Genomic DNA, 21420 nt, shown 5'->3' with positions numbered 1-21420 from the left:
AGGTAGTGCAGTAGTGTCGGTTGTCCATTTCACTTACGTTAGTTTGTCCGTCTGTAGAATAAACGAAACAATGGAAGATGTTTCCTTTAATAAGGCTGTACACTCACATATTTAATACAAAATCACGTAATTATAATTTTTCTCTCGTGTAACATCCAGATGAGTAATGCAGATGGGTATTAATAAGTGACTGTCTCCCCAACAGGTAAAGTCGCTGCCTGCGACAACCAGGCAGGTGAGAGTCATCCAAGACCCTACCATCACTTACATCACCATCAACATCATAACCACCATCATCACTAACATAAATAACTACCATCATCATCACAACCACCATAACCACCATCATCCACAACCATCAACCACCACCAACCACCACCATCACTAACATAAATAACTACTATCATCATCATCATCACGACCAACAACCATCATCCACAACCATCAACCACCACTACCACCAACCACCATCATTACCATCACCATCAACCACCACCAGTACCTTTAAACTCTCGGTTGTTATAAAGTCTTTTCTTTTTTAATGAACGACTTTGTTGATAAAAGGTAAATAAACTCTTCGTGATTTTTCGTTTTACACTTTGTTGATTCTCACTCTACGGGGATCCCAACCGGGTGTGTCTTGTTGACTGTTAACACTTGAGGCAAAAGTTACAAGCGGATGGTGAACAATGGTGAGCAGGTTTAATGGGGAATCAAGTTAATGGTGCGATAACCTTGTTGACTAAGTTAAGACGAGGGTGTAAAATCTTGTTCTGGATACTATATTGACTTAATAATGATGTTTACAAACTTAGCTTTCATCTTCACCATTGCTGTCACCATCATGTCTCCTCCAGTCACTATCACCACTTCATCCACCACATCAACACTTTTAATATCATTATTTTCATCATTATCATCACCAGTCAATTAATATCATCATCATTATTATCGTCATCATTATTATCGTCATCACTATCATCACTTTAGTGAGAGGTAATACAGAGGTCAGGGTCTTCGTGAGGGTCATACAGAGGTCAGGATCTTAGTGAGGGGTCATAGAGAGCTCAGGGTAATAGTGACGGGTCATAGAGAGGTCAGGGTCATAAAATAATACATCTTAACCCTTGGGAGACGAGAGCTCAACCCTTTGGAACGAAATGGTATAACACTTCGAGGACAAGTTTAATAAAGATGATGGTTTAACTATGGATGATAGTTTAATAAGGATGATGGTTTAACTGTGGATGATAGTTTAATAAGGATGATGGTTTAACTGAGGATGATAGTTTAATAAGGATGATGGTTTAACTGTGGATGGTAGTTTAAAACGGACGATGGTTTAACTGTGGATGATAGTTTAATAAGGATGATGGTTTAACTCTGAGAATAATGAATTAATACTTTGAAAATAATTTATAACCATCCAAGACGAGTCCATTGGCTGTTGCTGAGGAGCTTCATTTAAGCGAGAAGCAGACAAATAAACGGACAGTCCACAAATGCTAATGTCCCACAATGCCTCGGTGATGAACGAACGAACGAACGAACGAGAGAGAGAGAGAGAGAGAGAGAGATATTTTGACATTGGGAACCGTAACATATTAGTGTCGAAGAATTGGGGAGAGCCACGCGGGTGTGAACTCTTAATTTCCTGTTGGCCCAGCAGCTGGGTGGAGGACCTGGACCACCAGAAACATTGAGCCCTGTAGATAAGGTTTATGTATATTATAGTTTGTTTTGTGGGTTCTTTAGTTTACAAAATAATCTGAGTACAGACATCGCTCTCTACAGATTAGTTCATCCTCAACCTGTTTGTGCCTAAATTTTTAGTTCGTTTTAGTGGAAAAAAAAACATGGCTGGAAGAATAACCTGAAACACCTATCAGCCAGTTTTTTTTATCACAATATTGTTTCATTATTACTAAACCTTACTCTCAACACAGTGAATACAATAATTTATTTTTAGAGTAGTTAAAGCCTTAATTCCCCAAGAATAATTACTAAACTATGAACATTAGGCATAATTTCACCATTTGGCAAGTAATTTACATTAATATAATTTATGATATAAATAGTGGTATAGTGTATATGAATTTATCGCTGGCAAGATTTCATATGAACAGTATACCTAGAGGGACGAACTGAGGTCTGGTAAAGATTAAAGACTTTACGACAACAGTGACGACTTCCTCACGCCGTCAACGTGGTCACTATTTTTAACAAACATAATTCCATCAGGACACTGACTTATGTCGGGTCTTTTGCCAGAGTTTCCAGTAATATCACGACATATCACCAAGATTCTTCACCACAAAAGCGAATCGAAAAATATCAAGAGAAAAATTGTGTCGTTTCTCAGTGTGTGTGAGTGTGAGTGTGTGTGTGTGTGTGTGTGTGTGTGTGTGTGTGTGTGTGTGTGTGTGTGTGTGTGTGTGTGTGTGTGTGTGTGTGTGTGTGACAGCAGAGTTAAGATGGCGTCTGGAAAGCCTCGAGTCTTGGGAGTATTTTATTATCACTTTTCCTCGTTAAATCACTTAATTAATATTTCTGTTCATTCTATCACACATTTATCTCCCTTCTCAGTAAAGTGTTTAGTCCTGTATCACTTCACAAACTGGTAAGTGATCATCAACTCTAATCTTTTGAAAACATTAACACAGGCTTTGAGGTTTTAAGCTACATCAACCTATCTGCGTTTTGTTTAGTCTGTATACACCACTATGTCCCTAGCTAGCATTCAGACACTAATGACTTGTTACAAAAAGTTTCGATGGGAACGGCTATGACCACAATCACCTTCATCACCTCACCACCCTTCAAACTACCACTACTACTACTACTACTTCTACCACCACCACTATCATTCTACCTTTATTCTACATCACTCAGATTAACAGGCCTTCTTTTCCCTTCTGCTGGAGAAACATTAGGTGATTATAGTGTGGCTGACTTTTCATCTCCAGCGTTCCATAAAACGAGATGGTACTCCAGGGACCTACCGAGACACACACACACACACACACACATCACCTGGCGTCTTTACAGTGCCCTGACCCGGAACAACCACCACCACCCACACCACGACAACCACACCCCACAACAACCACAACAACCACCACCCTCACCCTCACCACGACAACCACCACCACCACCACTACCCTCACCACAACAACCACCCCTCCCGACACCACCACCACCCCTCACCCCACCACCCTCCACCACAACAACCACCACCCTCACCCACAACAACCACCCCTCACCACAACAACCACCACCTCCCCAACCACCACCACCCTCACCACAACAACCACACCCTCACCACAACAACCATCACCCTCACCACAACCACCACCACCCTCACCACAACAACCACCACCCTCACCACCCCCTCCACCACCCTCTACAACCACCACCACCCTCACCCGCATAACCACCACCTCACCACAACAACCACCACCCTCCTACAACAAACCACCACCCTCACCACAACAACCACCACCCTCACCCTACCATTACTATAATTACTAACAATAAAACCATTAATATCAATATTATTATCATATTACTATTACCAATATTATCACTATTATTGATTGTTGTTTGTTGTTGTCAGCCAAGACACTGCATAATACTCGAGTATCTTTGTTACCGTTTATTTGTCGGTAAGGAGGAGCCAGATGGTGGCAGAGGAGGGAGTCAGGTGGTGGCAGGGAAGGAGTCAGGTGGTGGTAGAGACTCGGAGTGGTGGTAGAAGTCAGGTGGTGGCAGAGGACAGGTCAGGTGGTGGTAGAGGTGAGCCAGGTGTGTTGGAAGTGAGCCAGGTGGTGGTAGAAGGGTGAGTGATGGCAGAGAGTCAGGTGGTGGGAGAGGAGTCAGGTGGTGGTAGAGGGGAGTCAGGTGGTGTGGAGAGGTGAGCCAGGTGGTAGAGGGTGAGCCAGGTGGTGGTAGAGATCAGGTGGTGGCAGAGGACGGAGTCAGGTGGTGGTAGAGGGGACTCAGGTGGTGGCAGAGGAGGAGTCAGGTGGTGGTAGGGGGTGAGCCAGGTGGTGGTGAGGGAGTGAGCCAGGTGGTGGTGGTGGGGAGTCAGGTGGTGGCAGAGGAGGAGTCAGGTGGTGGTAGAGGGACTCAGGTGAGGGGGGAGTCAGGTGGTGGCAGATAGAGTCAGGTGGTTGGTAGATGGGTGGAGTCAGGTAGTGGGATGAGGGAGTCAGGTGTGGTAGAGGGTGAGCCAGGTGGTGGTACACAGGTAGCCAGATGGTGATGGTACAGGAGGTGGCCAGGTGGAAATGGTGCAGGTGGTGAATGGGTGGTAGTACAAAGGGTAGACGGTGGTGTGGTACAGGTGGTACAGGAGGTAGACAGGTAGTGTGGTACAGGTGCTAGTAGGTAGACAGGTAGTGTGGTACAGGTGGTAGTACAAGAGGTAGACAGGAGGTAGTACAGGAGGTAGACAGGTGTGGAGCAGGTAGTGTGGTACAGGTGGTAGTACAGGAGGTAGACAGGAGGTAGTACAGGAGGTAGACAGGTGTGAGTAGGAGGTAGACAGGTGGTAGTACAGGAGGTGAACAGGTAGTGTGGACAGGTGGTGAGTACAGGAGGTAGACAGGTGGTGACAGGAGGTAGACAGGTGGTAGTACAGGAGGTAGACAGGGTGGTGTGCAGGTGGTAGTACAGGGGGTGAACAGGTGGTGAGTACAGGAGGTAGACAGGTGGTGTGGTACAGGTGGTAGTACAGGGTTAGAGGGTGGTAGTACAGGAGGTAGACAGGTGGTAGACAGGTGGTAGTACAGGAGGTAGACAGGTGGTAGTACAGGAGGTAGACAGGTAGTGTGTTACAGGTGGTAGTACAGGAGGTAGACAGGTGGTGTGTTACAGGTGGTAGTACAGGAGGTAGACAGGTGGTAGAACAGGAGTGTGTAGTACAGGAGGTAGACAGGTGGTGGTTATAATCGAATAACTATTTTGCTTCCGTCTGTCACATAAACATCAGAATCATTTGGTCTCAATATCTACAAGAAGTAACTCACATGATCCCCTTCAAATCCAAAAGAGAATATAAATTTCTTAACAAAATTATTCAGTAAGGGATTTACCTGCTACTGACATGAGCAGAACACCTGAAACTTCCATTAGATCTGAAAATAAATGTCCCAACAATTGTTTTCCGCATGACGTATTTCAGATTACGGAAATTTTCACACAAACAAATATTGTTGTACAGTAAATAATGGTATACATGAAAAACTACTGTAACAAAAGAGGAAATACCACAGTGCTGAGAATGGAGACCAAAAACATGGGGAGAAATTCTATATATAACGAAGAGAGAGAGAGTGTGTGTGTGTGTGTGTGTGTGTGTGTGTGTGTGTGTGTGTGTGTGTGTGTGTGTGCGTGTGTGTGTGTTACCCCAGGGTTTTACCAGGCTAAACACCCCAGGGTTTACCAGGCTACACATCAGGTTACCAGCCTACACACCCAGGGTTTACCAGGCTACATACCCCAGGGTTCACTAGGCTACACACCCAGGGTTTACCAGGCTCTACACCCCAGGGCTCAGGGACTGAGCCTCTCCGCCCTGACAATAGCTCGGAAATTGAAATGACTTCAGTGACTTGTTCCTTTGACTCGCAAGTTTGACGCGTCGCTGAAATTCCTTTTTTCTCTCTCTCTTACTTTTGGAAGAAGATAAAATTTGTTCACTCTTTTTTAATCTAAAGTTCGTGTCTAGGGTTCGGTCCTCTTAAAAAATAGCATTACGATATATACGATTATTTAACACATTTGAAAATAAGTAAATATAAGAATGATAAAGTCGAAATGTTTATCAAATATATTTTTCTAGGTCAATATATATATATATATATATATATATATATATATATATATATATATATATATATATATATATATATATATATATATATATATATATATATATCATATGGCTTTGTTCTCTTACTTTCAAATCAATCCATCTATAAATAAATTAATCTATCTGTCTATACGTCAATAATTCTATTTGTCTGTCTATATCTGCTGACTGCACTGTACAGTATTGTAGTGTGTATTGTAAATTCACCCTCCATACTGGGAGGACTTCAGAGTCGATCCGCCACCTGACACCTACACGACACACACACACTGGAGTGAGTGACACCTTGATAGCATGCTGGAGTGAGTGACACCTTGATAAAATGCTGGAGTGAGTGACACCTTCAGGAAATGCAGGAGTGAGTGACACCTTCACAACATGCAGGAGTGAGTGACACCTTCACAACATGCAGGAGTGAGTGGACCACCATGACTCACATTGAAGCAAGACACACCACCATGACTCACATTGAAGCAAGACCCACCACCATGCCTCACACTGAAGCAAGAAACACCACCATGTCTCACACTGAAGCAAGACACACCACCATGCCTCACACTGAAGCAAGAAACACCACCATGTCTCACACTGAAGCAAGACACACCACCATGCCTCACACTGAAGCAAGAAACACCACCATGACTCACATTGAAGCAAGACACACCACCATGACTCACATTGAAGCAAGACCCACCACCATGCCTCACACTGAAGCAAGAAACACCACCATGTCTCACACTGAAGCAAGACACACCACCATGCCTCACACTGAAGCAAGAAACACCACCATGTCTCACACCACCATGACAGAAGCAAGACACACCACCATGCCTCACACTGAAGCAAGAAACACCACCATGACTCACATTGAAGCAAGACACACCACCATGCCTCACACTGAAGCAAGAAACACCACCATGACTCACATTGAAGCAAGACACACCACCATGCCTCACACTGAAGCAAGAAACACCACCATGACTCACACTGAAGCAAGACAAAGCTCACCATACTTAATATGTAGTACACCCCGTTCATCACATGATACTGAGGGTAGTGTCTTAGGTATAACATTCCTACACTAACCTTGGGGGAGTATAGACCTCACCCCTCACCCTGGAGAGCATATAGTCCTTCATTGAATACATAACAACGTATTTGTCTTTCTTGTGACATGTTCGACATATTCTCACCGCCTGTCTGCCTGTACTCTTCATGCACGGCTTCATATGGCAGTGACATTAATCCTCTGAAGTGTGTGTCATACTGTCATCTCTGTCTGCTGAACCTGACGCTTCCAGTAGTCAAGTTGAAGGACAGAGATTACAGGCAGAGGGAGGAGAATGGTGACGTGAGCAGGAAGGAGAGAGAAGAGGAAGAAAAAATGTGGCAAAATTAACAAAAAAAGGAGGTGAATGCAAGGGAGAAGAATGGAAAACAGACGGTGTGAATGATAACAACAGATAGTTGAGATAACGAGCGTAGAGACCCTAACGTTTGATAGGTTCATGTGTATAAATGTATGAAATAATCTGTTTATGTTTGTGTTAGTGTGTGTGTGATCACTTATAGAAGCATGTAAGCGGTAATGTAAGTATATATGCATGTAAGTGTGAATTATGTATGTATTCAGGTAAGTATCTGTGTGTATTTGTATGCAGGATTTTGTATACATGAAGGAATGTGTATATTTCAATAACATATAAACTGGACGGTGTATTTTCACAGAATACGTGAGGGCTGCTGGTGTAAATGAAAAACATGCAAATTAGGTACCTCATTTGCATATATTGGCACCAAGAGCATTACCGCGCTTGCTCACGTTGACTGCCTTCCTGTACCAAGTGTGGCCAAATTCAATCTATCAGCGGCTGAGATAACGTACGGACGAGTTTGAAAGTAGTAAACACACACACACACACACACACACACACACACACACACACACACACACACACACACACACACACACACACACACACACACACACACACACACACACACACACCACACCACACCACACCACACCACACCACACACACACTTTTAAATGACCCAATAGTTACAGCTGGTCGGGGTAAACAAAAACAAACCAGACAGAGGGAGAGTTTGCACATTGTTAGGATAATTGGCTGGGAGTGAGGCCACATGTACAGTACAGCTGGGCACACGTGGCCACACCACCTGGTTAACCACAGACAGAGCGACACAGACAAACACACAGATAGATACATAGGTATATAGACAGATATAGGCAGACAAAGAGGCACGGACAGACAGACACACAAACACACACAGACTACCTGTACTGACCAAGGACAGACCAAGAAAGCCATTATAAGTTTATTTCCATTGGAGCTGTTTTACATAGATACATACAGGCTATGTATGTATGTATGTATGTATGTATGTATGTATGTATGTATGTATGTATGTATGTATGTATGTATGTAACCTACCAAGTCATTAAGAAAAATACAAAACTAAGAGTAATGCAAATAACTAGTTATTTCAATACAACAAAGAATATAAAAAGGCTCACTAAACATACACCATATTAACATCAAGTACAACACATACTTTTTAGATTATCACAAGACATCGAAGTTACACGGCACATATCGAGGTTGTCCAACACTTGTGGCGTCAGGAGGTATATGTCTTCCACTTTACCTCTAGCGCAGTGATTTTCAAACGGGAGGCACTTGGCTCCCAGAGGAGGAATTTCAAATCCAAGGGGAGGAATTTTAGCCAGGGGAGGAATTGGGGAGGAATTTCAATCAGGGAAGGAACTCGATGAAACAACAGTCCGTGACAGAGAAGCCCTTCTTCTTGCCTATGCAAGGTTCCAGCACAACTCAAAATTCATGGAAGAGATGCTATTTTGCGAGTCTTTGAAAACCACCACCACTGCGCAAGCTATCTATAACGTGGTAAGGAAATACCTGACAGACAACGATATTCCAATAAGTAACAGTGTGTCCACTGCTGCGGATGGTGCACCAACAATGATGGGACGACATAAGGGAGTACTGAAACTTCTGAAAGATGATAAATCCTGATAAGATGACTGTTCACTGTATTATTCACAGAGAGAGTTTGGCGGCTGCTAGGCTTAGTCCTACGTTGGATGAATTAATGAAGAAGGTAATAAAAGTGGTAAATCTGATAACAGCACATCGAAAGACTGAAACACTGTTCAAAGAATTCTGTAAGGACATGAATGAAAACTATATGAGACTGCTCCTCCATACCCATGTACGATGGCTATCAAAAGGCAACTGTCTGGAAAGGTTTATTGCCCTGCATGATACTTTGTTGGACTTTGGTAGAGATCGTGAGGACTTCCAGTTCATGAAATCCATTGAAGCCAAGGCCATGATTTCATATCTTGCTGATATTTTTGGTAAATTAAATGCATTAAATAAGGAACTGCAAGGTGAGCAGAAGACTCTCATGGATTGCAAAACCAAAATGTTTGGTTTCATCAGTAAACTGGGTTTTTTGAAGGCCCATGTCTTGAGAAATAACCTCTCTCACTTCCCACATCTCAGTAAATGTGTTCCATCACAAAATGTCTTACAAATTATCTCAGAAAACCTCTCCAACCTCCATGATGACCTGAGCGACAGATTCTTTGATCTGAAGCAGATAAACTTCCCTTCTTGGGTTGCTCAGCCATTTCTCTTTACGTGGGAAAATAATGACTGCCTGGCTAAAATGGAGTCTGATTAGATCGACGAGCTAATGGACATGCAAAATGATGACAGTATGAAACCGATCCATGCTTCAAAACAACACTTCATGTGGCTGGATCCCCAAGATGTTGCCAAATATGAAAAATTAGCTACAGAGACTCAGCAAGTGCTTTTGCCCTTCCCAACAACATATTTGGTTGAATGTGCCTTTAGTGCTGTTACGGATATGTTGACTAAACAACGAGGATGTCTCAACATTTGTGATCGTGGTGACCTTCGAGCAAAACCAACTGGATTTGTTCCTCGGTTTTCTAGTTTAGTTTCTCTGCCCGCAGGCCACAGTGGGCATTAAATCAAAAGAAAGTTTTCTGATCCATTGAAATAAAGATTTCTTTTTTTTCATTTGATGGCAATTAATAAAGCAATTTAGTTTTATAAATTGTTTCAATAATTACCGCTTAAAAAGTATAATGGTGAAAATATTACTAGATGACAATTCTGGGGGAGAAACTGAGGAAATCTGGGATCACAAGGGGAGGAATGTGACCTGGGACTCTGAGAACTACTGCTCTAGCGGGTCGTGACTATTGTAGGTTGGGTTAACTTTTGGTGGTTAATCTTCTGGTAAAATTTAGGTAAAAAACTGGGGTGTCTAATCTTCAAGTGACTTTAAGCATCTACACAAATATTTCTTTGTTACACTTTATTATTATTATTTTATATTTGACCAAACGATATGATGGAGATGTTAAATGATGGATGATTTTGTGATTGATTACGGATGAATGAAGTCCAGGAGAGATGATGAAAGTAGATTACATCAGTTTCCCGTCTTGGCACCGTCTGCTGGCACCGTCTGTTGGCACCGTCTGCTGGCCCCAACGGGTGGCCACTCACCGCCCAGGTTGGACGTCTACCTCATATAATTCACTAATTTATATCCCTATTTGGTACTCTTCTGGCCAGGAAAGACACAGTCTTCAATTTCACTATATATGACCATTTCCCAGGACTCGTAATCAAACGCAGGCAAATATTATATATATATATATATATATATATATATATATATATATATATATATATATATATATATATATATATATATATATATATATATATATATATCATGTAGATCGACAATGAAAACGTGGATAAGATAAATCTTGATAAAATCACGCGGGAAAAGGGAAACAACGGAGCACCTTAGCTTTCGTGTGATTTTATTAAGATATATATATATATATATATATATATATATATATATATATATATATATATATATATATATATATATATATATATATATATATATATGGTCTAGTTCTAGTTTATTCCCTCTGTTTAACGATTTACAGGAAGCAATACACAGCCACCTCTATCCCTCACCTTTCAATATACTTTCTGGGTCTTGTAGGTAAACATTAAGTGACAACCGTGTGTTATGGCTGTGACTCAACACCCACTAACACATGTGTGGAGACCAAACAACACATGTGACAAGTGTTGAAAGTCGTATATATAAAACTCTCCCCTGGCATTATGAAGATTACGTCCACTGTTAACTTAATTAAACACTATACGTAAACTTGTTGCTTCACTTTATGGACTAGCCACTACTACACCCAACCCCAAGTACACAATAAGCATGATTAAGAAGTTTATAACATAGTTATTGTCTCTGGAACTGTGACACTGATAAATTAACTTTAAAATGGCAGAGGTGACCATGGGTTTACATTGGGACAACTTGTGTTTACAGTGGGACACCTCGGGTTTACATTGGGATACCTTGGGCTTACATTGGGACAGACACATCAGGTTTACATTGGGACACCTTGGGTTTACAATGGGACACATCGGGTTTACATTGGGACACCTTGGGTTTACCGTGGGACACATCTGGTTTAAAGTGGGACACCCTTAATCATGAAACAAAAAATAACAGGTTTACACAAATAGGGATCGGGTTTACTGCGTGTAATCCCGTCACCAGGTCGAAACTGGGCTTACACAAGATAAATCTGGCTTACACCATGTAGTTCCCTCACTAGTAAAACAAACACGAACTTGGGTTTATACCAAGCGTTCTGGAGTTTATTCCGTGTAGTCCCCTCGCCGATAAGACAGAAAGAAGATGGGTTTACACAGAGAGAACTCGAGTTTTCTTCACACTGTCCCCAAAATTATCAAATTATCAGGCAGGTGGGAGGATGAATTATCTCTGAGCACAACAATGGGCGTAATCCAGGCCACAATATTACTAATTATAATTGAGTCTTTTTTGAGTTGCAACAAATGGGTCGCGTCAGCGTTGAATGCGTCTTCCTGTGGCATTACCAACGAATGAGTCTTCTTCTTCTTCTTCTTCTTCTTCTTCTTCTTCGGAGTGTAGGACAATGACGACGCCAAGTACATAATGTGATCAGATCTACAAATAACTGCTAGACCTTTTTATGCTTAAGGGAAAAGCCAAAGACTATGATATTTTAACAGTTAACACCACAGTCAACCACCACCTCCATCTTACAGTCAGTGTGGTCGTCGTCCTCAGTCTGTCACTAATATTTTTCAGGTAAAACACACACACACACACACACACACACACACACACACACACACACACACACACACACACACACACACACACACACAAAAGATCTTACCAGAATCTTACACAATAATAAACTTTAATCCCCGACAACACAAAACTCTTTATTGTATTCGTGTGACAACCTGTGTTACTGTGACGCCTCCTGACTACACATAAACAGCTGTGGTTGATGTAACTGTACCATAACAGTTACAACAGATGAGTAGTCAGCGTCTAAAAGGTTATTATCATTCAAACACATTAACTTTTACACAGCGTCGACCAGGAAATGTGAACACTAAACACCACTTCCTTCCTGTTTGTAGAATTACGTCAGGTTAAATTATGGTTTTAGTTTTTTTTTTTAATGCCAAAAGTTAATTAATTTACCAAGCGCTGAGTAAACCTGGGTGTGGTGACGTCAGCTGGATCAACACTATGAGGCCGGGAGATCCAACATACTGACGTAAGTACACAACACGGATTAAGAGTAGAAGATATGAAAAAAATAAATATCCTGAAATTTACCAGAAAAAATAATTAGGCTGTTGTGGCCATGCCGTCAGGGCTTCGGCGAATTAGCAAGAAACATGACTGACCTATGTTAGAATGAATCACTGAGGACCGTCAGATCTGCGTTTATACCACTCAACAGTTTCGTTCCTGCTAAACTCAGACATAGTTCAGTGTTGGTTTTATGTCATTTCGATAATCATTTTCGCCACCAGTTTCGTTAAATACAAGTAAAGTACACACAAGTAACTAACGTTCTATAAACATAACTCCCAAACCTCTAGTTTAGCGATGACCCCCATTGTAAAGTATTGTCAAGTGTTCCCCACGGCGCTGGTAACACTGGCGCAACAATAACAAGTCAGTTATTGTCGTAACTGAAATCCTCTAATCGAAAAATATTGTTTGTATGAAGAGTTCGTCAGTGTACGAGTGGCCAAGCAGAAACACTTACACACGTCAGACTATTGAATTTTCGGGTTCGTGGACAACAACAATTTCATGTGAAAATATCAGCTATAATATCCACATCTCGTTGCACTATTTATAATCACCTGTTACCTATTTACCCACGAAAAAACAAAACAAAAACAAAGTTAAACCTCACTGTATAGTTGTTTTAGGCCCCAGAACTTACACGATAACATTATAATATAGTTTTAGAGACGTTTTAATCTCACTTACCTTTTGGCGAGGCGACCATGGCACAAACTCATCTAGTTTCTCCATCTGAAACATAAATAATGTAGATTAATGTCATGGAAACAAAACTTTACAGACAAAGTGATGACTTAGTGACAGTTATCCAGCTGTTGTTAATTAGTTTCCCGCCAGCGCCATCTATTGAGGGAGTTAACAATCACAGTTGGAGGTGCGGCGAGTGTGGTCATAACACGTGGTAACACTCTCCTCAATAACCATTAAACCTCTCAATATCACTAATTAAAGTTGTATAGAATCTTATTTTAATTCACATCAATATTTACTAGTGTTAAATTTCTCCCATTTACAAGATAACTTAGAATATAAATTTTATCAATTTTTCTTTATTACTTAAGTATTCTATAATATATAATATGCACAACTATATAACACATATACAATTTTCAAAAGATAACATATAAACAAGTCATAACTGTTATCATTACTCTATTTTTCATATGACGCCTCATTATTAAGTATATCATAATATGTTTCAACTCCGGCGAACTAAAACATACCAAGTTCCTGCCTCACCTCAGCACCTTCATCACAACTACAGCTTCGAGGTCATAATTTTGTTAAAGGGTAAGAGTCCATATTTTCTACCAGTGTTGTGTGGCCATAAAGAGCTGTGTGGTTGACTAATGGTGGTGGACACAACCATAATAAACTACCAGCATCCTGTGGCCATAAAGAGGTCTGTGGTTGACTAATGATGGTGGCCACAAACATACTAAACATACTAGTGTCGTGTGGCCAGCAGCTAAACCACCAACCAGGATATACATTAACCAAAATATACCTCTAAGACGACATAGACAATGGAGAGAAAGGAAGAAAACCTACAATATTTAATGACTAACTTTTGTTATGTTTACAATAAATATAACCTAACTCAGTATGGTAAAAGAAGTCATGCATGAACCGTAAGAACAGAGCAGGAGAGTAAAGTGTGGTGGTCCCGCGAGGAAAATATATTAACTGGAGGAGAATAAGATAAGTCAGGACCAGCCACTGTAGACCAGAGTGAAATACGGAAAGACGAGGACGAAGCTTGACAACACACACCCAGTTCCAATTACTGGGGCTGAGAAGAATGAAGATTAATTTCACAGGGAAGTAAGTGGTGCCAGATGACTCCCTCCCCCCCTCACCCCCCCCCCCTTCCTTGTCCCCCTTAAGAAGGAAGGATTGAGGAGAAGCAGATAGAATGACCTGACCTAAGCTAAGAATGGTGTACCGCAGCCACGAAGAATTTGGAAAAAAATAATAACAAATACAATATATCGTTGCCACATTCACAAACAAGCTAGGTGTCATGAATGGGTTTGATGAGATAGTCTGGGTATATTTCAGGAACGGGAATGGTGAGTCTGAGTGCATTTCAGGAATGGGAATGGTGGATCTGGGTATATTGCAGGAATGGAATTGAAGTATAAGAATTTAGGTAATTTCCATATTATACAATTCAAGAAATCAAACTATTATTACACACAACTAACACATAAGACTATATTAGATTTATGGGCAATGGAATGAGGAGAGCGGCTGATAGGTCAGTTTTGGTAAAATATAAGAAGTTTTAAATGGAAACTGTAAATAATTATGTGGACAGCGCTTGTTAGATGACCTGTAATGACTCTGTGGTGAAATGGAGTGACCTATTGTAACCTAGATTAAATTTTTGTGACATGCAGTGGCTAAGAACGACAGGAAAGTGAAAAAAAAAAATACCACCGCAAGCAAGAGATTAAGAGTGGAGGGCGGACGACTATATCAGGAGGTAGTGTGTGAAGGAATAGGTGGAGGAGAGGTGGATGCTGGTAAGTGTGAGTGTGGAGGAGAGGCGGAGGTTAGTGAGTGTGGAGGAGGTGGAGGTTGTCACAATATACAAGACACATGGGCTAGTGTTCCGGGCTGGAGGGGAAGACCGTCCACATTACCACCACAACTTACTGTCACCTCCGGGCGGCTCGCATAGTCAGCTGTGTTCTTTAGCACCCAGCCAAAATACCCAGATATAAACGCTAAGTCAGTGTTAAGTTACTTCTTTCCCTTATCATCTAACTCAGCCTCGTTAAGAAAACAGATTCAATTCGCTAAAGGATTTATGTCATTTAAATAACTTAATGTTGGGTCAATATTCTGACCCCTCCCATTAATACTGAACTGTAGATAGTATACTGTATGAGCGTATATTGTCCATGTGTTTTAATATGAACTCACTCACTACCACAGTCAGTGTTGCCAGGACGAGTCAAGGCGAAAGCGGAGATTAAGGCGCTTATTTGGTAGGAAATAAAAACAAGAGGTTTTATTATCGTCTGGTATTAATTGCTTCACCTCAGACTGACTTGCCTGTGGGTTATAACAGGTCAGGAGGCAGCAGGTGTTGACTGACTGGCCCATGTGTGTTATAACAGAGGTCAGGAGGCAGCAGATGTTGACTGACTGGCCCATGTGTGTTATAACAGAGGTCAGAATCTCTGTGAAGTGTGTGTGCGTGTAGTGGAATGCTTCGTGAAGATAAATAAGATACCAAGAGACGAATGGGAGGGAGGAGGAAAGGTCAACAGCGGATTCTCCACGGTTATGTGAGGTGGATGAGAGAGCGAGAGGGAGAGGAAAGGGAGAGTAGAAGTAAAGTGAAATACTACCAAGGGTTAGAGTGGGGGGAGGGGGAGGAAGAGAGGGAAGAAGATGTTATAGATTGGATGATAAACTCCAGGGAGAAGAGAGAAGGGAGATGGAGATAGTGGGAAGAAGGAAAGAGAGCGAGATATTGTCAGGGAGAAACTCTCTCACCTAGGAGGGAACAATGAGAGGGTAGGGATGATAAAGAAGGGAGGAAGTAGGAGGAAATAAGATACAAATGGAAACTGAGGCAGTGGAAGAGGTGAAGGGAAAGAGGAAGGAAGCGAGAGACCGCAAGGAGGAAATGAGAGACTGCGGGGAGAGGACGTGATAGACGGGGAAGGAAGAAAGAGACAGGGAGGAGGAAGAGACAGATAGGGAGGAGGAAGTGCGAGACAGGGGAGGAAGGGATAGAAGGGATAGAAGGGGAGGAAGAGAGACAGAGGGGGAGGAAGTGAGAAACAGTGGGGAAGAGAGACAGAAGGGGGGGGGGGAGATGGAAGTGATAACTGTTTAAGTGTCGTCACAACACGTGTTACCGTCGCCAGGGTGAAGCAATATAACACTCTTGTTAACACATCATCACCACCGTCACCATCACCACCACAACCAACGTTACCACCACCACCATCTCTACCAACCACCGGCACTCCCACCACCAACGTTAAAACCATCACCAACGTCACCGTCACAACACCGTCACGACCTGATGGTGGTGCCACCTTGATCCCTCCGCCAATATACATGATTGAGAGGACTGTTATGACCCAGGGCTGATACATATACAGCTGGCAAACATATATAACAAATAAAACATTCAGTGAGGGCCGGCTGTTATATCCGTCACTTTTAACGCAGTGTCCTCTGTGACCCGGAGGTAGCGTGTGATTGTGACGATGGTATAAATATCTCGTTCATGTCTAGGGTATATGACTATCTTGGCCCTACTTGTCTTACCCCAGCCTCTTACGTGCCCGAGTGAGAAACTTCAACCTAAGGTGTATAAAAGACAATTTATTACCGCGTCAGTTTATAATGGTTGCCAAACTTTCGAGGTCTTTTGTGGACCAAACTTAACTTGGTCTCCGCGGGACAAAAGTTAAAACCATATTCTGTTTTTTTTACCTCACTAGCTAACTGACTCACTCACACACTGACGGCCGCTGAAGGATAAAGATTTACTTTTACGTTTGAGTGATAGTGTTTGTTTATAGATGCGTGTGACTGATTATTCTTAATAAGGCTTTAAATTTACATTGTTCTCTTTTATCTTTACACACACACACACACACACACACACACGCACGCACACACACACACACACGCACACACACACACTTTCAGGTATACTCTGGTGATTAAGTTCAGTACCAAGAAGACAGCCACAGCAGCCCGTGTGGGTGACCAAACTATTACTAGACGCTCGTTATGCTGACCTTCACCAGACAAAAGTGTGTACAATTAGCAGTTATCTCTAGACATGAGAATATCTGAGCCAATTAACCCGTAAGTAGTGAGTAAAGTTGGTCCAAATCTTGGCGTGTTGGTAAACTTTCCGGCAGAGGGAGGTGTTGTAGTATCCAAGTTGTCGCTGATACTGTTGTAGGTTGTGACCCACACTAGTACTGTTGTAGGCTGTGATCCACACTAGAACTGTTGTAGATTGTGACCCACACTAGTACTGTTGTAGGTTGTGACCCACACTAGTACTGTTGTAGATTGTGATCCACACTAGTACTGTTGTAGGTTGTGATCCACACTAGTACTGTTGTAGGTTGTGACCCACACTAGTACTGTTGTAGGTTGTGACCCACACTAGTATTGTTGTAGGTTGTGATCCACACTAGTACTGTTGTAGGTTGTGATCCACACTAGTACTGTTGTAGGTTGTGATCCACACTAGTACTGTTGTAGGTTGTGATCCACACTAGTACTGTTGTAGGTTGTGACCCACACTAGTACTGTTGTAGGTTGTGAACCACACTAGTACTGTTGTAGGCTGTGATCCACACTAGTACTGTTGTAGGTTGTGACCCACACTAGTACTGTTGTAGGTTGTGACCCACACTAGTACTGTTGTAGGTTGTGATCCACACTAGTACTGTTGTAGGTTGTGATCCACACTAGTACTGTTGAAGGTTGTGATCCACACTAGTACTGTTGTAGGTTGTGATCCACACTAGTACTGTTGTAGGTTGTGATCCACACTAGTACTGCTGTAGGTTGTGGTCCACACTAGTACTGTTGTAGGTTGTGAACTGTTGTAGGTTGTGATCCACTAGTACTGTTGTGAGTTGTGATCACACTAGTACTGCTGTAGAGTTTGCTGACCCACACTGACACTGCTGTAGGTTGTGATCACACTAGTACTGCTGTAGGTTGTGACCCACACTAGTACTGTTGTAGGTTGTATTTAAACTAACATTGTTGTGGTTGTGACCCACACTAGTACTGTTGTAGGTTGTGATACACACTAGTACTGCTGTGAGTTTGTGATCCACACTAGTACTGTTGTAGGTTGTGATCCACACTAGTACTGCTGTGGGTTTGTGATCCACACTATGAGTACTGTTGTGAGTTGTGATCCACACTAGTACTGCTGTGAGTTGTGGTCACACTAGTACTGTTATGTGAGTTGTGATCAAAACTAACATTGTTGTAGGTTGTGATCCACACTGTAGTACTGCTGTGGGTTGTGATCCACACTAGTACTGTGTAGGTTGCTGATCACACTAGTACTGCTGTGGGTTATGATCCACACTAGTACTGTTGTAGGTTGTGATCCACACTAGTACTGTTGTAGGTTGTGATCCACACTAGTACTGTTGTAGGTTGTGATCCACACTAGTACTGCTGTAGGTTGTGATCCACACTAGTACTGTTGTAGGTTGTGATCCACACTAGTACTGCTGTAGGTTGAGACCCACACTAGTACTGTTGTAGGTTATGATCCACACTAGTACTGTTGTAGGTTGTGATCCACACTAGTACTGCTGTAGGTTGTGACCCACACTAGTACTGCTGTAGGTTGTGACCCACACTAGTACTGTTGTAGATTGTGACCCACACTAGTACTGTTGTAGGTTGTGATCCACACTAGTACTGTTGTAGGTTGTGATCCACACTAGTACTGTTGTAGGTTGTGACCCACACTAGTACTGTTGTAGGCTAGATCCACACTAGTACTTGCTAGGTTGTGATCCACAATAGTATCATGTAGGTTGTGATCCACACTAGTACTGTTGTGCCAGACCCAATTTCTAGTACCTGTTAGGTTAGATCTCACACTAGTACTGTTGTAGGCTGTGACCCACACTAGTACTGTTGCAGGCTGTGACCCACACTAGTACTGTTGTAGGCTGTGACCCACACTAGTACTGTTGCAGGCTGTGACCCACACTAGTACTGTTGCAGGCTGTGACCCACACTAGTACTGTTGCAGGCTGTGATCCACACTAGTACTGTTGTAGGTTGTGACCCACACTAGTACTGTTGCAGGCTGTGACCCACACTAGTACTGTGGTAGGCTGTGACCCACACTAGCACAGTCCTAAAGTTAATTTTCAACTTGTCTAAATAGCTTGCAAGGGAGAGCAGTAACCAGTGTTTGTTATCAGTGTTGTTGTACACATAAATCATGGTGAAATTTCTCTTGAGTTCTCTACAGAAGAATCGGAAGAAGTTCTTCATTCATTCAACTGGGATGAAAGAAGTGTTGGTATTAATGGTGCCCAAAATTCAATCACCCGAATATTCTTAATGATCACCACAATATAGGCACTGGAGTTGTTAACCTGTAGTGTCACAAATGCGGAGACTAAAGCCGACAACGGGTGGGGTTGACAGTGAACCTGACCAAAAAGAGCGCTCAACAAGTTTATTAATTTGCAGCCAATATAGAGAAGCAATAGAAAACTACAGCAATCTCTTTCATCTCATGAAAATTGGTTTCGTAAAATCAAAGGGATATTCAGTATAAACTGGATTGCTTTTGGAAATTAATACCATATATATCAAGCAAAACAACAAACCCCTGTTGCCTTCAACTGGTGGTGACTCACGTCAAGAAGCGTGTGAGCCACATTCAAGACAGATGAAAGGATAACGTCCCATTCAAGAGCTGCTCAACAGCACATCAAGGTTATCCTCGGCAGGATCCTACGACTCGAGACAGGAAAAGGCCCTCCCCCCAAAAAAAATCCAATAACTCAGATGCCTATGGGTAAAAGTGAATATTCGTGGGTGTTGCAGTGAGCAGGAAGGGCTCGTGTGTGTGTGTGTGTGTGTGTGTGTGTGTGTGTGTGTGTGTGTGTGTGTATGTGTGTGTGTGTGTTTATGAGCGCACACACACACACACACACAGGTAAAGAGCGTGAAAAAAAGGTCTCAAATAGTGTATTAATTGGATCCGTCGGTAGCGGTGTACCATCGTGTCCACCAGTATACCGACGCACAAATCGCCCGTAATGGAAATGTGGAACAGTTTTCTTCACACTGAACACTGGATAACATACTATAGACTGGTAATGTATCAGGCGGTAAGCGCAAGTGGGCAGAGCTTGTGAAGATGATCAGCACGGTGTTCATGGATACTCTGGTTCTACACTTAATACCGTTCATGATAACCAGGGTAAACTAACTAAGATCTGGGATGTTTATAAACCCATATCGCTATAAATTGCCCTTAATTTCGTTATGTTACGATGTTTATTGAGCATTGACATTTAGACATAAGAACAATGACAGGTGATCACTGAACTCTTAAAATTTTTATATAATATCATACCCAGAGGAGAAAGACCAATATCCCCGATGATGTTTAGTAGGTGTTAAGCCCAATACAGACACAAGCTGCTGTAGTAATTTAATGCTATAGGAGGAACATTTTACCCGCCAGCTGTTCGTTAACCCAAATAGTAAGTCCAACACTCAAATGTCCCGTATATCAGGTTCTTACTCTCATTAATCCACTGAAAAATAACGGAATAAGCGTTGTGTTATGGGAAGACAGGTAGCGCCACTGAACACTACCTGGGAATTTTAACAATAATATAGATTGTTTGATAGTCGGAATGTGAGCGTGTGGACAATTTATACAGCCGGCACCAGAATGTGGAGTAGAGTCCAGCGTGAGAGTTTACAGTCTTTACACACGAGGAGTTTACCGAGTGTCAGCAGTAACAGGTCATACTCAGGGAGAAGGACTACGGCAAATACTCTTAATAGATAGGATGTGATTGACCATGTACGAGTATATCCAGAAAAATTAATATACAAATAAATAAAAATAGAGAGGAACAAAAACACAGACACACACAATAATAATAATAATAATAATAATAATAATAATAATAATAATAATAATAATAATAATAATAATAATAATAATAATAATAATAATAAAT

At 41.9% G+C, this 21420-nt stretch overlaps 2 protein-coding genes across 2 annotated transcripts; both read left to right on the top strand.

The window, feature by feature from the left end:
- Nucleotides 1–8923: 8923 nt before the first annotated feature.
- On the top strand, nucleotides 8924–9610 carry LOC121877473 (protein FAM200A-like). Its single transcript, XM_042383238.1, has one exon. The coding sequence runs from the start codon at nucleotides 8924–8926 to the stop codon at nucleotides 9608–9610; it is 687 nt and encodes a 228-aa protein (XP_042239172.1).
- Nucleotides 9611–9622: 12 nt separating this feature from the next.
- On the top strand, nucleotides 9623–9925 carry LOC121877472 (protein ZBED8-like). Its single transcript, XM_042383237.1, has one exon. It carries the CDS (start codon nucleotides 9623–9625, stop codon nucleotides 9923–9925), a length of 303 nt encoding a protein of 100 aa, XP_042239171.1.
- The last annotated feature ends 11495 nt before the right edge of the window (nucleotides 9926–21420 follow it).

The sequence above is a fragment of the Homarus americanus genome, unplaced genomic scaffold (assembly GCF_018991925.1).
Source record: "Homarus americanus isolate GMGI-L3 unplaced genomic scaffold, GMGI_Hamer_2.0 scaffold367, whole genome shotgun sequence".
NCBI lineage: Eukaryota > Metazoa > Arthropoda > Malacostraca > Decapoda > Nephropidae > Homarus > Homarus americanus.
Note: the sequence above shows the minus strand (reverse complement) of the source record. Positions and strands in the feature narration are given on the sequence as shown.